This window comes from Saccopteryx leptura, chromosome 4, assembly GCF_036850995.1.
Source record: "Saccopteryx leptura isolate mSacLep1 chromosome 4, mSacLep1_pri_phased_curated, whole genome shotgun sequence".
Lineage (NCBI taxonomy): Eukaryota > Metazoa > Chordata > Mammalia > Chiroptera > Emballonuridae > Saccopteryx > Saccopteryx leptura.
The window spans coordinates 203881478-203896833 of record NC_089506.1 but is presented as its reverse complement, the minus strand read 5'-3'; the positions used below and the strand labels follow the sequence as shown (position 1 = coordinate 203896833).

The window sequence follows — 15356 nt, the reverse complement described above, 5'->3', positions numbered from 1 at the left end:
GGTACTTCGCCACAAGCTCTGCGGCTTTACCCACCATTGTGACTATGGTTCGTTCCCTCATTCCTCCCCCTTCACCTTCTACTTTTTTCCCATTCACAAGCCAACAGCAGCAGTTTTTGACTTCATAATAGGAGAGGCCGTAAGGATGGGGACAAAAATACAGGGGAGAAGAATAACAAGTACCTGAATGTTCTCGAAGGAAATCCTGGGAGGAGAGAGGTGGCTCCTGGGCCCAACTAGTGAAGCAGCACCAGCAGATCAAAGGTTGCATGAGGAAACAGGCTGAAGAGCTTGTGCTTTCTCGGGGCGAAGGGAGGTCCCTGCAGAGGTCAGGTTAGGGGAAGACCAACAGAGATTCAGCATTCGCTAGGTCTTTGCCGTATGGATTTTGGGTGCTATCAGCCCATCATGCATTTTTCACTAACAAACTAGCCAAGTTGCATCTCTCTTTTGATTGACATTGTCGTGCTGTGGAGAAGCCCTGTGACTGGCGACAGCAGTGTGACGTGAGTCCTCAGGGAAGTCTCATGAAACGTGGATGAAAGCAGAAAGAGCAGCTTCACTAAATCAGAGCTCCTAAGGTGTCCCCACAGGAAGGCAGCTGGCCTGCCCTCCCCCTTCACAGGTGAGGAAACTGCAGCTCGGAGGGAACCTGGTGTTCCCAAGAACGTGCGCAGTGTGGGGCAGCGTGAGACCAGGACCCAGGTCCCCCACTTCCCAACTTGCAACCCCTCGCCCTCACCAAACCGGCAGGCCGTAGAGTATTGCACAAGAAAGAGCCGAGCTTCGTTTTCATTCTGTGCATAAAGGGAAGGAGTTGGTCTCTCTGGCTTCACCTCATGACTGGAGATGCCTACACTCCAGTTTTTCATGCCCATTACCTGGTAGGCTTTGCCCCACACCTCCCCATAGTGCTCATGCCAGCTCCGTGCCACGGGGCGGGGGCAACAGGGTGGGTGGGAGGAGCCTCCTCTAAGAAACAACCAGGTCTATGAAACAAGCCCATAAAAAGAAGTTTAGAGGAAAGATAGACCAGAGCTTAATAAAAAGGAAACCCAGACACCAATGCTATTAGAGCAGGAGTGACTCTGAGAATGGATAACACTGGGGAACAAAATTCATGCTGCGTCCACAAAAACACTTGTTCTTACCTAATTCGAGTGTGCTGATCAAAAATCTGACATTAGTTTTTCTCTGTAAGCTAAAGTTTTTTTGCAATTCAAGATTTTAGGTTTACATCTTATTTTAAAATTTTCAACATTTAGATTAACAATGAAGTAGAATGTCTTCTTGGGCATCATCTTTGTGAAAATAAATTTATATAGTTTATATAATGCAGTAAATACACTAATACACTAAAAGATATGATTACATCAGAATTTGTCTACAAATTTCAAAATAGAACATATTAAAACACTTATTTTAATCATAAAATTTGCGCAAAACATTTAAATTCTACTTAGGCAAAACTTTGCATCTGTAGCTCTTGTGTTTGTGTACTTGTTGAGGACAATCTCGTTTGATGCTCCAGCAGTAGTCTGCTCATCACTAACAGCTCCAAGATTTTCAGGAAACTTATCAAGGTGACTGTTCAGGAAGTGAATCTTTTTTTTTTTTTTTAATTTATTTATTTATTCATTTTAGAGAGGAGAGAGGGGGGAGAGAGAGAGAGAAAGAAAGAGAGAGAAGGGGGAGGAGCAGGAAGCATCAACTCCCATATGTGCCTTGACCAGGCAAGCCAGGGTTTTGAACTGGCAACCTCAGTGTTTCCAGGTTGACGCTTTATCCACTGTGCCACCACAGGTCAGGCAACCAGGAAGTGAATCTTAACACTCATGTTACATCCAATGTCGTGGAAAGCCAACAGCATCCTTTGAACCAGAAGTTCATAGTTTTCTGCTTTTTTGTTGCCAAGGAAGTTCTTTGTAACTGCCACAAAAGACTGCCATGCTGCTTTCTCCTCCTTATTCATCTTCCTGGCAAATTCTTCGTCACGTATGAGGGTTCGAATTTGAGGTCCATCAACTATATCTGCTTTTTATCTTCTCGAAAGACAAGACAGGAAAAGCAGAAATAATATGTTGAAAGCATTCACTTTCTCTATTTAAAGCCTGAACAAACTGCTTCATTAAGTCAAGTTTGATGTGAAGTGGGAGAAAAATAATCCTGTCTCGATTAACTACTGGTTCATTCACAATATTTTGCATCCCTACTTCCAGAGCTTCACGTTTCGGCCGCTCCTTCTGTGTCCAGTGTTTCTCCCGAGCTCGGCTGTCCCACAAACACAGAAAGCAAGGATACTTCGTGAAACCTCTCTGTTGTTCTAGCAGGAAATTTGCCATTTTAAGATCCACACAAATGATCCAGTTATGCTCCTCATACTTCTGTAAGTCGAGGACAATTTTTATATCATTATAATCTTCTTGCAGATGAGTTGAATAACCCATTGGAACCACTTCATAAAGATTACCGTTGTGTAGGAGAACACATTTCAGAGTCTGTTTAGAGCTGTCAAGAAATAGCCGCCATTCTGTTGGACTGGAAGTGGTAACACCTAGCTGGCTGAGAAGACTACTGATATCATGACAGTAAACAAAGTGTTTGTCTTCAGAAAAGAAGTCCACAAAAATTTGTTCACACTTCCTGAAATGGGATACTTGAGCTGACTGGTGAAGTACATTCTTTTCTTAAAGCCTGGAGGCTAATAACTCAGCTGCTTTTTTTGATAGGCCCAAATCTCTTACTAAGTCATTCAATTCGGGTTGTCTAAACTGCTGAGGGGTTAATGACTGCTTGACATCAGAAGACCCTTCAGATTCTACAACCATTTCCTCATGTATCTTATCAAAATATACTTGATCACCATGTTCACTTTTTTTGTCCTTAGAAGAAATAAAACCATTGAAAAGTGGAACCAGAGTGTCTCAGAGTGTGGGATAGGTCATATTGCTGAAGGAATATTAGGATATGCGATCATATGCCATTTTTTCTTGCCAGTGCCCTTTGTATGGATCGGACAGAAATAACAGTCACTGCTGTGGTCCTTAGGTTCACGCCAAACCATGGGAATACCAAAAGGCATTCCTTTGCGTTTTCCTTTTGTCCAGTCATAAAGCATTTCCTCATAATTATGACACACAATATGAGGAGCCCAATTCTTGTCTTGATAGCCAAGGGAAACTTGAAAATAGACAATATATGCATGTGTCACAAATGATGAAGTATTGCGCCTTTGACGTTGAAGTGTGTAACAGCCACATATATAACAGAAGGTGTCAGGACTATTACATTTAACTCCTACTTGAAGAAGCCATGATTCAATCTTAAAACAAAATAAGAGGGTGTTTTTATCAGATAATAATTTTTTACATTTAAAAACAACTACAATTATGTAAAAGTAAAGTTTGTAAAACATTAATTGCCTTGTGGTTATGTTCAATCCAAGAGTCATTGCCCTTTAACTCCAATTTAAAAACCAATGCATGCCATTAACTGTAACAAAAAGAAATTAAAATTGCATAAAAACTAGAGCATGCACCAAAAAACAGATTTCAGATTGGGAATCAGCGATGCAGAAATACATATAAAATGTTCTAAAACCTCATGCAACAGAAAATGAAAAAGAATATTGTTCCCCAGTGTAATGTTTGCATTTGGCAACACTCCCTCACCAGACTGCCCCGTCAGGGCCACAAGAACCTGTCCTTCAGGTAACCCAGGTGGCGCTATGATTAATGGCCATTATCCGAGAGCTTGATAACTGCTACTTTTTCAGGGGACATAGTTTCATTTTAACAGGGACTTTCAGGCTTCATTGCAGGAATTTAAAAGCCCAGCAAAGAGATGTGAGATAAGCCGGAGTTGAACTTGCAGCCTTCTCATTAGCTATGTGAGCTGAGGCCAGTTCCTTAGCTTCTCGGTGCCTCCTCTCCAGCTGTCAGGTGGGAGAGCAGCGTGTGGACCTTAGAGGGGATGACGTACACAGAGGGCGTATTCAACAGAGAGTTGTTTAGTCAGTGGACACTTACTAAGCATCTACTGGATGCCAGGTACTGTCACCAGGCACCCGGGATATACATCGTCATCACTGTATAGAAAAATAGAGGGTAAGCACGACAGGAAGGTCTCTCATTTGAATAGAAGGGATATTATGTTGTACCAGAACAGCAGCGAGAAACAGACATATTAACACACAATTAAGTAGCCAAATTAAGGAGTCTTTATTTTAAAGCCGGTGACCACACGGAGACCTAAGTCATTCAAATCATGCGGCCCTGAACTCAGTTTGGGGCTAGTTTTTGTGTTTTTTTTTATCTTATTTTTATTAATTTTAATGCAGTGACATTGATAAATCAGGGTACATATGTTCCGAGAAAACATCTCCAGATTATTTTGACATTTGATTTTGCTGCATACCCCTCACCCAAAGTCAAATTGTCTTCTGTCACCTTCTATCTGGTTTTCTTTGTGCCCCTCCCCCTCCCCCAACCCTCCCCCTCTCCTTCCTTGCCCCCTCCCCACCGCCCCACCCCACCCCCTGTTACCATCACATTCTTGTTCATGTCTCTGAGTCTCATTTTTGTGTCCCATCTATGTATGGGTTCATATAGTTCTTAGTTTTTTCCGATTTACTTATTTCACTCCGTATAATGTTATCAAGATCCATCCATGTTATTGTAAATGATCCGATGTCATCATTTCTTATGGCTGAGTAGTATTCTATAGTATATATGTACCAAAGCTTTTTAATCCACTGGTCCTCTGACGGACACTTGGGCTGTTTCCAGATCTTCGCTATTGTGAACAATGCTGCCACAAACATGGGGGTGCATTTCTCCTTCTGGAACCGTTCTATGGTGTCTTTGGGGTATATTCCTAAAAGTGGGATGGCTGGGTCAAAAGGCAGTTCGATTTTCAATTTTTTGAGGAATCTCCATACTGTTTTCCACAGAGGCTGCACCAGTCTGCATTCCCACCAGCAGTGCAGGAGGGTTCCCTTTTCTCCACATCCTCGCCAGCACTTATTCTGTGTTGTTTTGTTGATGAGTGCCATTCTGACTGGTGTGAGGTGATATCTCATTGTGGTTTTAATTTGCATTTCTCTAATGATTAGTGATGTTGAGCATTTTTTCATATGCCTATTGGCCATTTGTATGTCCTCTTTGGAGAAGTGTCTATTCATTTCTTTTGCCCATTTTTTGATTGGATTGTTTATCTTTCTGGTGTTGAGATTTATAAGTTCTTTATAAATTTTGGTTATTAACCCCTTATCAGACGTATTGTCAAATATGTTCTCCCATTGTGTAGTTTGTCTTTTTATTCTGTTCTTATTGTCTTTGTATGTGCAAAAGCTTTTTAGTTTGATATAGTCCCATTTGTTTATCCTGTCTTTTATTTCACTTCCCCGTGGAGATAAATCAGCAAATATATCGCTGCGAGAGATGTCGGAGAGCTTTCTGCCTATGTTTTCTTCTAAGATGCTTATGGTTTCACGCCTTACATTTAAGTCTTTTTATCCATTTTGAGTTTATTTTTGTGAATGGTGTAAGTTGGTGATCTAGTTTCATTTTTTTGCAGGTAGCTGTCCAATTTTCCCAACACCATTTGTTGAAGAGGCTGTCTTTACTCCATTGTATTTCCTTACCTCCTTTGTCAAATATCAGTTGTCCATAGAGCTGTGGGTTTATTTCTGGGTTCTCCATTCTGTTCCATTGATCTATGTGCCTGTTCTTATGCCAGTACCAGGCTGTTTTGAGTACAATGGTTTAGTAGTATAGCTTGATATCAGGAAGTGTGATACCTCCCCCTTTATTCTTCTTTTTTAAGTTTGCTGAGGCTATTCGTGTTCTCTTTTGGTTCCATATAAATTTTTGGAATATGTGATCTATATCTTTAAAGTATGTCATTGGTATTTTAATTGGTATTGCATTGAATTTATAAATTGCTTTGGGTAATATAGACATTTTAATGGGGCTATTTTTTTTTTTGTATTTTTCTGAAGCTGGAAACAGGGGGAGACAGTCAGACAGACTCCTGCATGCGCCCGACCAGGATCCACCCAGCACGCCCATCAGGGGCGACGCTCTGCCCCTCCGGGGCGTCGCTCTGCCGAGACCAGAGCCACTCTAGTGCCTGGGGCAGAGGCCAAGGAGCCATCCCCAGCGCCCGGGCCATCTTTGCTCCAATGGAGCCTCGGCTGCGGGAAGGGAAGAGAGAGACAGAGAGGAAGGAGGGGGGGTGGGGGGTGGAGAAGCAAATGGGCGCTTCTCCTATGTGCCCTGGCCGGGAATCGAACCCAGGTCCCCCGCACGCCAGGCCGACGCTCTACCGCTGAGCCAACCAGCCAGGGCCAATGGGGCTAGTTTTTAAAGACAGTATTACCCACTGATTGGGGAATGGGGAGGAGGGAAAGCCTAGCAGTAAAACAAAGCAGTGAAACAAGCTCTCTTACAATGCTTAGCTATAAGATTAATTCAGGGAGAAACATTCTGGGAACATCTGCAACCTTGCAGAACTATCCTAAGGCCACAGCCTGGGAAACCATCCCCAAGGCCAGGGGTAGGGAGTCTTTTAGAAAAAAGTATAAGTTCTGCTAAAAGTCTCTTTGTTTTAGAGAAAGTAAGTTCTGCCAAAAGTTACTCATGCTTAGAGCCTTTCTTTTCTACATTTCATTCTGAGCAGAGATGTGGGGAAAGAGAATGGTTGTGTGTCATACAGCTCTCTGGAGGGACAGATACTTTGTGCGCCTTTGGTAAAAACGCTTCATTGAAAGCTTATAAAAGGGGTGATGTTTTAGAACCTGCTAAAAGGGTCCCTCGTGACCCACTGTTCATTATGCTCTTCTGTAATATATCATCTGTATATTGTATTGTTGTGTGTTAGCCTCCCAAAAGTCCAGTCTCCTGTCCCCGTTTGCCCCCTTTACCCTCTTCTGCCCCCACCCACCTTTCCTCTGGTGATCACCACACTGATGTCTGTGTCTGTGAGGGGGTTTTGTTTGTTTATTTAATCCCTTCACATATTTTTACCCACCCCCCAAGCCCCCTCCTTTCTGACAGCTGTCAGTCTGATCTGAGTCAGTTTTTATTGCATATTTGGTTCAGTAGATTACACATATAAGTGGAATCATATTGCACCTGTTTTTCTCTGGCTTATTTCACTCAGCATAATGTTCTCCAGGTTCACCCACGCCATGGAAAAGGTTAGATTTCCTTCTTTTCTATGGCCGATAGTATTCCAGTGTGTAAATGTACCACAACTTTTCCGCCCACTCATCTACTTTTGGGCACTTGGACTGTTGTAAATAAAGCTGCAGTGAACATAGCAGTGTATATATTCTTTCGAATTAGTGTTTTGGGTTTCTTCAGGTACATTTCCAGAAGTGGAATCTGTGGGTCCTAAGGCAGTTCCATTTTTAATGTTTTGAGTTAACTTCAAACTGTTTTTCACAGTGGCTGTGCCAATCTGCACTCCCACCAGCAGTGTAGAAGTGTTCCCTTTCTCCACACCCTCACCAGGACTTGTTGTTTGTTGATTTATTGATGATGGCCATTCTGACAGGTCTGAGGTGATGTATCTCCCTGTAGTTTAAATTTGTATTTATTTGATGATTAGTGACACTGAGCGTCTTGTTTTATGTCTGTTGACCATCTGTATGTCCTCTTTGGAGAAGTGTTTATTCAGGTCCCTTGCCCATTTTTAATTAGACTGTTTGATTTTTTGGTGGTGAGTTTTATAAATTCTTTATAAACTTTGGATATTAACTCACCCTGATCAGCTGTATCACTGGCAAATGTCCTCCCATGCAGAGAGTTGTCTTTTCATTTTGTTGATGGTCTACTTTGTTATGCAAAAACTTTAGTTCAATGTAGTCCCATTTGTTTATTATTTTTTTTCTTTGTTTCCCTGCCCAAGAAGATATATCAGAAAAGATAATTGCTATGAGAAATGTCCGGGATTTTACCGCCTGTGTTTTTTGCTAGGATTTTTATGGTTTGAGTCTTACACTTAAGCCTTTATCCATTTTGAACTTATTCTTGTGCATTTCCTGTCCCGGTGCTGCCCTCCTCTCATCTGCAGGTCTCAGCTTTGAAAGCACCGCCTCCCGGGCTGAGTCTGTCCTCCTTCCTCCTGTCCGTCCTGTCTCTGCCGTAGTCCTGATCGCTGTGGATTCCTGTACCTGTTTTTGTCTCCTTTTCCCACCAGCCGCTAAGCTCCTCCAGGGCTGGCCACACCCCTCTCTACCAGTGTTGCTTTTCCAGGGCATTCTGTCTCTGACGAGGGTAGGCATGTGGCAGAGTCATCGAGTGAGCCATGAACGCAACTATCTCTAATTGCATGTGGCGTAAATCTGAAACCCTGTGGCTTTTAGCACTGAAGGTCCTTCCTCATTCATCACATAGCCCAGTGCAGACTGGGCGGCTCTGGTGACCCTTCTTTCCAGTGGTTCTGCCGTCTCCATGCCTGGCCTCCTCCCCACAAGGCTGGAGGAGGGGGAGAGAGAGGGAAAGAGGAGCTTCGGAGCACTTTCCTTGTCATGGCCGGACCTGGGACGTGGTGCTTCCCTCCCGCTCACTGCGCAGCGGCCAGCCCTGGCTTCTGGCTGCCATCTCACTGCAGGCATGCTGGGAAACCCGTCTTCCTTTATGCCCGGTCTCATCGGAACCGGGCAGGGGAGGGACTCTCCCTGCCAGGGGACCTTAGTGCCTGGCCCCTTGAGCGTCCTAGTTGGTGTTCCAATTCCAGCTAGAATTGTCTATCCAGTGGTGTGCTTTTAGGTCAGCTGACTCCGAAGCAGCCGTCTCTCAGCAGGGCCCGGGCTGCTTGCTGCTCCTGATGGAGTGGACCTTCTCCCTAGTGCAGAAACACCACTGACGGCCTTAGATGAAAACAAGAGGAACTCTGGAAACATGGTCACCCCCACCACCCGGCAGCCCACACAGCGCGTCCTGGCTCCTGGGGACAGCCCCTGGGGACAGCTCCTGGGGACAGCCCCTGGGAGAGGCGGGCGTGGTTGGGAAGACGCACTTGTCAGGAATGACCCAAAGGAGAAAATGCTGTATGGTACAGGCAGGGTGGGGGGCTGAGCATTTGTTCTGGAAACCATAGCTTGTCATCTATCATTTTAAAAATAGCTATTCTTAATTTGATGGTGTCTTTATCTTCTTGAAGCTCAAAATAAAATTAACCTTTTTTGGAGGAAAAAAATACTTCTATTAAAATAGTCCTGAATGTTCTTCTGTAAAGCGAGGACTAGCTCCCAGTGCTCTCTGTTATTAGTTCTGAACCGTAACTGACAAAGGGCCTGTGATTGGCATGCCGCCCATAGTGACACAGGATCACGGGCAGCAGGGGGCTCATGAAGTGGCCACCAGAAGGGCTTGGCAGATTCCAGCGCTGGCTTCCGGTCACGCCCAATGCCGTGTCTGGGCTGCAGCCCCCAGAGCCCAAACATCTCACGCACCCCAAGGCTCTGTAAGCCCCGGACCCTACTCAGTGGGGCAGGCCCTACACGATGCAAGTCTCCTCCAGGAGCCCCGCATGGCAGATGGGGAGTCTGAAGGACCAGCTCCCTGTCTTCATTCACTTATTACTGGTCTTCTGTTCCTCCCTTCCTGCCCAGAGAGACTTGGGACCAGGGAGCTAGTTAATAGGCCAGCCTCCTTCTCTCCATCATACTCCAGAGTCGGGGACTTTGTCATCTCTCGTCTGGACTCGGCAGTGCCTCCTAACTGTTCTCACTGGTGGTCTCCCTTGCTTCCCTCACATTTATTCATTCTTGCAACAAATATTTATGGAGCCTCTTGTGAACTTTGGACACTGTGTCAGGCTCTGGTCATATAAGGATGAAAAATACAGGTAAGGTCTGGGCCTTCCTGGGGCTTACAGTTGAGTAGAGGAGGCCCACAATGAACCAGTGAGATCATTCTAGGGAGTGGTAGGGGCTGTGAAGGAATGAGGATGGGGGTGCTGGGGAGCCCCAACGTTAGCTGGCATATCCAGGAGGCCTCAAGGAGGTGGGAGCCCAAGAGCAGAAGCCTGAAGAACATGGCATTCCCGGCCGAGGGAACAGCCTGCGAAAGGCCTGGACGCAGGAGGAGACAGTGTGCAGGACACAGGAAGGAAGTCCGAGGGCTGTCATGTTGATGATGTTGGGTGGGTGTTGATGTTGGGGACCGGGTGACATGAAGTGAGGTTGGTGGGCATGCTAGGGCCACCCTGTGAAGGTTCCTGTGAACCATGTAAGTGGCTTAGATGTAAGTGTTGGGAGGTAGACAGAGTTCATGGGGAGCCAAGGAAGAATTCCAAACAGGAGAGTGTTGTGATAGATTTTTGAAAGACCACTCTGCTTAGGGCCGTCGACCGCCTATTTCCCCAACAGCAGTGTTCCTAAGTGCTTATGAGGGCATGCGCCTCCTGTATCCCACCTCCCCAAGGCTTCTCTCCTCGTCTCAAGGCTGTGTGCGATTGGACACTTGCCACTATAGTCTTACCTCCCTGGACCCACTAATCCCAGCCACGGGGGGCCTTCTTTCTGTCCTTCCAGCAAGCCAAGCTCCTTCGCTGCTTATGATTTTTTTATTTACTTATTATTATTATTATTATTTTGTGACAGAGACAGAGTGACAGGGACAGAAAGACAGGAAGGGAGAGAGATGAGAAGCATCAATTCTTCATTGCGGCACCTTAGTTCATTGATTGCTTTCTCATATGTGCCTTGACTGGGGGGGCTACATTAGAGAGAGTGACCCCTTGCTCAAGCCAGCAACCTTGGGCTCAAGCCAGTGACCATGGGGTCAGGTCTAGGATCCCACTCTCAAGCCAGCGACCCCGTGCTCAAGCCGGATGAGGCCATGCTCAAGCCAGTGACCTCAGGGCTTCAAACCTGGGGCCTCTGCATCCCAGTCTGACCCTCTGTCCACTGTGCCACCACCTGGTCAGATGCCAGTGGCTTTTGCATTTGCTGTTCCCTCCACCTGTCATGCCCTTCCCCCACTGAGGGCGCCACCTAGACCACCTGACAATGTCTTTCCTCTGAGAGAAGCTGAAGCAGCATCTTCAAGGACTCACTTCCTCTGAGTGAACCCTCTCTGCATTCCTCATGTAAACTTCCTGTGAGCCTCCCTGAGCACCTGTAGATTACAGCAGCCCGCACGTGCCCCCTGCCTGAGCACCAGCCCCCTCCCTGCCTGTCTGCAGCCTGCACACATAGCACCTCCTTGAATAAGAGCATCCCTGCATTATCAGCATCTGTCGCAGAACTGGGCAGGCGACGCTTAGGCTACCAGGTGCTTAGTCTAGGTTTATCACTCACGAGGGGGGCGCCATCCTAATCCCTGTTTTACAGATGAGAAGCCCGAGGTGCAAGTGGTTTACTACCTGACGTACTACCTGCTGATAAATGGCAATGCACATGCTCTGGCTGCCTGAGGGACTGTTGTCGCATCTTGTGATGTGATCATCGCACAGGGGGGTGGTCTCTTCCGTGGCTCTGCAGGACTTTGGGCAATCCTGCTATCTGTGCAACTGGTATAAATTAGGCGTCTCAAAGTCCGGCCACGGGAGGCAGGCAGAGGATGGGGCGGGGGCGCAGGCGGGAGTGAATTTGGCCCTGTGCTTCCAGCTCGGGAGCGTGGGTCTGCTCATTTTTCAAGAGAGGCCGGGAGTCCGAATCTATGCAGAAATATCCAGGTTTAACACGTTGTTAGGCCGCACACGCCATCAGCAGCTTGTGGTGAAAAGGCAGGACCATCTTCACCAAAGGTCAGCACCGACTGATCCACAGGGGACTCTGTTCTGAGTGAGGCTGCAGTCACTCTGCTCAAGAGCCGTCAGCTCTGTGCTTGGGAGGACCACAGCTCCTTTTCGGAATTTTATATTGAATTGCAGACTTGAAATCTGTACAACCACGTCATACCAAAAGATTAAAAATAAATTTTGAAAAAATTCCAGAAACAGCAGGCACATTTGAACACTCAAATGTGTGAATCCGTATTAGGCATGCACTAACACCAAAAGAACGCCATTTCTTTTGTCAGAGGTGATCGTGGTTAAACAGGAACATGTTCTCAGTAACGCAGAAACGCACCACAGCCTTCAGGTGTGAAACGTCACGTCGAACCAAATGTAAAACGCCTTAGCGGAAAGGTGCAGCACCTCGGCGAAAAGGTAAAGATGATGAAATACCCGTGGAAAAGGGTGAAGACTTTCGGATAAGATTAGATAAAAAGGTTATGGGGATTTAGCTGCTCTACTTTTTGCCATATTTTGAAATTTTTATAATAAAAGAATGTAAGAAGTGAAATGACAGTCGCAGGAGAGAATACAAGCGTCCATGAGCTGTTCCGAGATGGTCTCTGCCCCTCCGCGCTCTGCCACATCGCGGGTGTGCTCGAGGTGCCGGCACCTCCGTGGTCACGGACGCAGCATCCCGGGCAGGGGTCGGGTCAGCACTGCAGTGACAGGGCCTCTGGTCACATAGTAAGTATCTTCTGCTAAAGATAACCCATAAGCCTGCCATTTAGGAGATCTGTGGATTTTTCTCCAGTAAATTCAAGAATGTTCTGGATTGAGGCGGCTCTCATTGCTTGAAGGTTAAAGACCTGGGACCCTGGGCTCTGAGCCCTCAGGAAAGTTCCTGACCCTGCCCAAGCCTGTGTCCAGCCTCAGACGTGCAGTAAGAATGGGAGGCAGGGGGAGCTCCGAGCGCAGAGTGAGAAGAAGGATGCCGTGGGGAGCACTGTTCTTCTGCGTGGCTCAGGCCAGAATGCCTGCATATCAAGTTCACGTTGCTGCTGGGCTGGATTTTCTCAGGGGCGGCCTGGGGTTTCCAGGGACCCGCCAGCCTGAGGAATCAGTACAGGGGAAGGACTGGGGAGTCCTCCAGGTGGTAACCTTTCTGCCAAGGCCCCGTTGCCCCGGGACCTGGGGGAGGAGAGGCGCTGACCGAGCGGAAATGGGCAGATTCAACTTCTGGGTGGGTCCTCTGACCTTCCATTTGGGCACCCTCACCCTCCGAGGACCCTGTCATCCAGCCCCACAGGTCACGTGGGGAGCCATCACCAGTCTCTCCCTGTCGGTTGGAGTGCTCTGAGCAGCCCTCCAAGCAGAGGAGAGTCCGGGCGTCCTTCCTGGGCTGTTAGCTCCGTTCCTGTCTTCCTGCATCAGGGCCTCGCAAGCCGTCTTCAGGGCTGCTTGTGCAGATGAAAAACTAGGCTTAATCAGCTTGGGTCGGCACTAACCGGGCATATTAACCACCTTCCCAACGGGGAGTGTCTAACTGCTTAATGATGGGTTGAAACGCGGAGACCATGGAACCCTGGCATTCAGGCCAGGGAGCAGAGCACGGGTGGCTCTCGGGGCCGGTGCCTCCACTCTGCCCACTCAGCACGCCTGGGCCTCCCGCCAGGCTGCGGGGATGCTAGCGCACTGCTCAGCTGCCCAGGACTGCGCTGGTGATGGAGTGCAGCGGCCACCAGCAGTGTTCCACTGCTGCCACCCCCCCAGGGATGTCCCCGCTGCTGAGTCATCAGGGGGTGGCTGTGGGCTAGAGGACCTGCTGTGACTCCGAGTGCCCGGGCACCTGCTCTGTGTTTCTCCCTCCTGCTTGGTGCTCAGAGGGCTGCAGGTGACACACAGGCCACCAATGGAGATTTTAACTTCAGATAAACAATGAATAATTTCTTAGTTTCACTATGTCCCAACTGTCCCCCGGAAAGGTTTTATTGTGTGGTGCACACTTGAATGCTGGAAAATTATGGAATTATGAATTATTGAATATTGAGTTATGAAAACTGAAAAATGACTCATTGCTTATTGAAATTCAAATTTCACTGGGCATCCTGTATTTTTATCTGCTAAATTCGGCTGTCTTACTTTCCCTGCCACGCTTGGGTCCTTGGCAGGGCCTTGTGGGGACTCAGTCAGGGATCAGGGTACACAGTGGGCAGGTTCTCAGTGACTGCAGGTGTGAGGCCTCATTCAGCGGACTGTGGCTGCGTCCCGCCCGGGCTGGCTCTGTGCTGACCCCAGGGTGTAAGGGGAGAGGAGTGCCCCACTCCACCTGTCGGACCCCGGGGGTGAGCTCCCAGCTCCTCTCTAGACCATGGTTTCCTCCTTTGTCACGTGAGATTAGCCAGCGTACGGTGAGATTAGCCAGCCTGTGCATCTTCTGTTCTTGTGAGGATGAACGACCCTGTCCCTCCTGCCGCCCTCTCTGCTGTTCCCTCTCAGCCCTCCTGGCCGTCGGCCCAGCAAGAGCATCACCTCCTCGGAGAAGGCCTCTCCTGCTCCCTCGCTGGCCAAGGCCTCCCTTATAAGCCAGGGCCCCTGTGGCAGATGGGAATGAACAGGATGGGCTGTGGAATCTGTGGGGCCCAGGACAGCATGACGTGTGGGGTGCTTGTTCCAAAAGTATTAAGAATTTCAAGACAGTGACGGCAGATCATCACACAGATCCAAGCTCCAACCCTACATGACTACACAGGGCACGCACCTGGGAAGCCGGCCCTGCCTCGAGGGCCAGGGAGCTGCAGGGCGGGGTGGGTGTGAGCAGGAGGGGCGGAGCATGGGCCCCTGAGCTGGAGGGGTGGGGACTGCCCCAGACCTGTGCCTGCCCAGTGGGACCTGTGGGCGGACTGTGCTGCCTGTCTCCTAGTTTGTCAGGAGAAGGTGGCATTTGTTTATTTACTAATAAGATCTTTCTTCAATAGTGGCAACTGATTTATATTTCGGAGAATTCTGTGAAGGCAAAATTAACACCCTCTCTACAAGGTGGCATTTAGTGTGATTAAGAATTATACACTGACCTTGTGGTCACTGATTTATCTGTGTCTTCCTCAGAGGCCTGTGACCTCCACCAGCGCCACAGCAATGACTGTGTTTATTAGTCCTGTCCTGAGCCTCACAAGTGGCACATGGCGGGTACTCAATAAACAACAGCCACCATTGCCAAGCCTTCATTCATTTATGGGCACACACTGTGGGCAGTTTGATGGTCCTGCTCTCCCCCACTTAATATCATGAGCATCTTCCCTGTTATTAAACGTGAGCACACGTGTGGAGCTGAGACACCCTCTGCATGGCAGTCACTCAGTAACTACGCTGTCTGGGTGGTGATGCTGGGTCATGTGCGTTCTGTGGGGAAGTTGTTTAATGAGTAAGAAGCATTCTCTGAGCACAGCTGTCTGTCTTTTCAGGATGCCAAGTTTGTAGAGGAACGAAGGAAGCAGCTCCAGACCTACCTGCGTCATGTCATGAACAAAGTCATCCAGATGGTCCCCGAGTTTGCCACCAGCCCCAAGAAGGAGACCCTCATCCAGCTGATGCCCTTCTTTGTGTAAGTACCACTCGGGCAT

General features: G+C 47.8%; 1 protein-coding gene across 1 annotated transcript in view; it reads left to right on the top strand.

The window, feature by feature from the left end:
• The window catches only part of SNX29 (sorting nexin 29), a 563948-nt gene that overhangs the window by 503445 nt on the left and 45147 nt on the right, over positions 1 to 15356 (top strand). The window contains exon 20 of the mRNA XM_066382590.1: positions 15198 to 15337. Within this exon, the coding sequence (XP_066238687.1) occupies positions 15198 to 15337 (140 nt within the window). The remainder of the gene's footprint in view (positions 1 to 15197; positions 15338 to 15356) is intronic.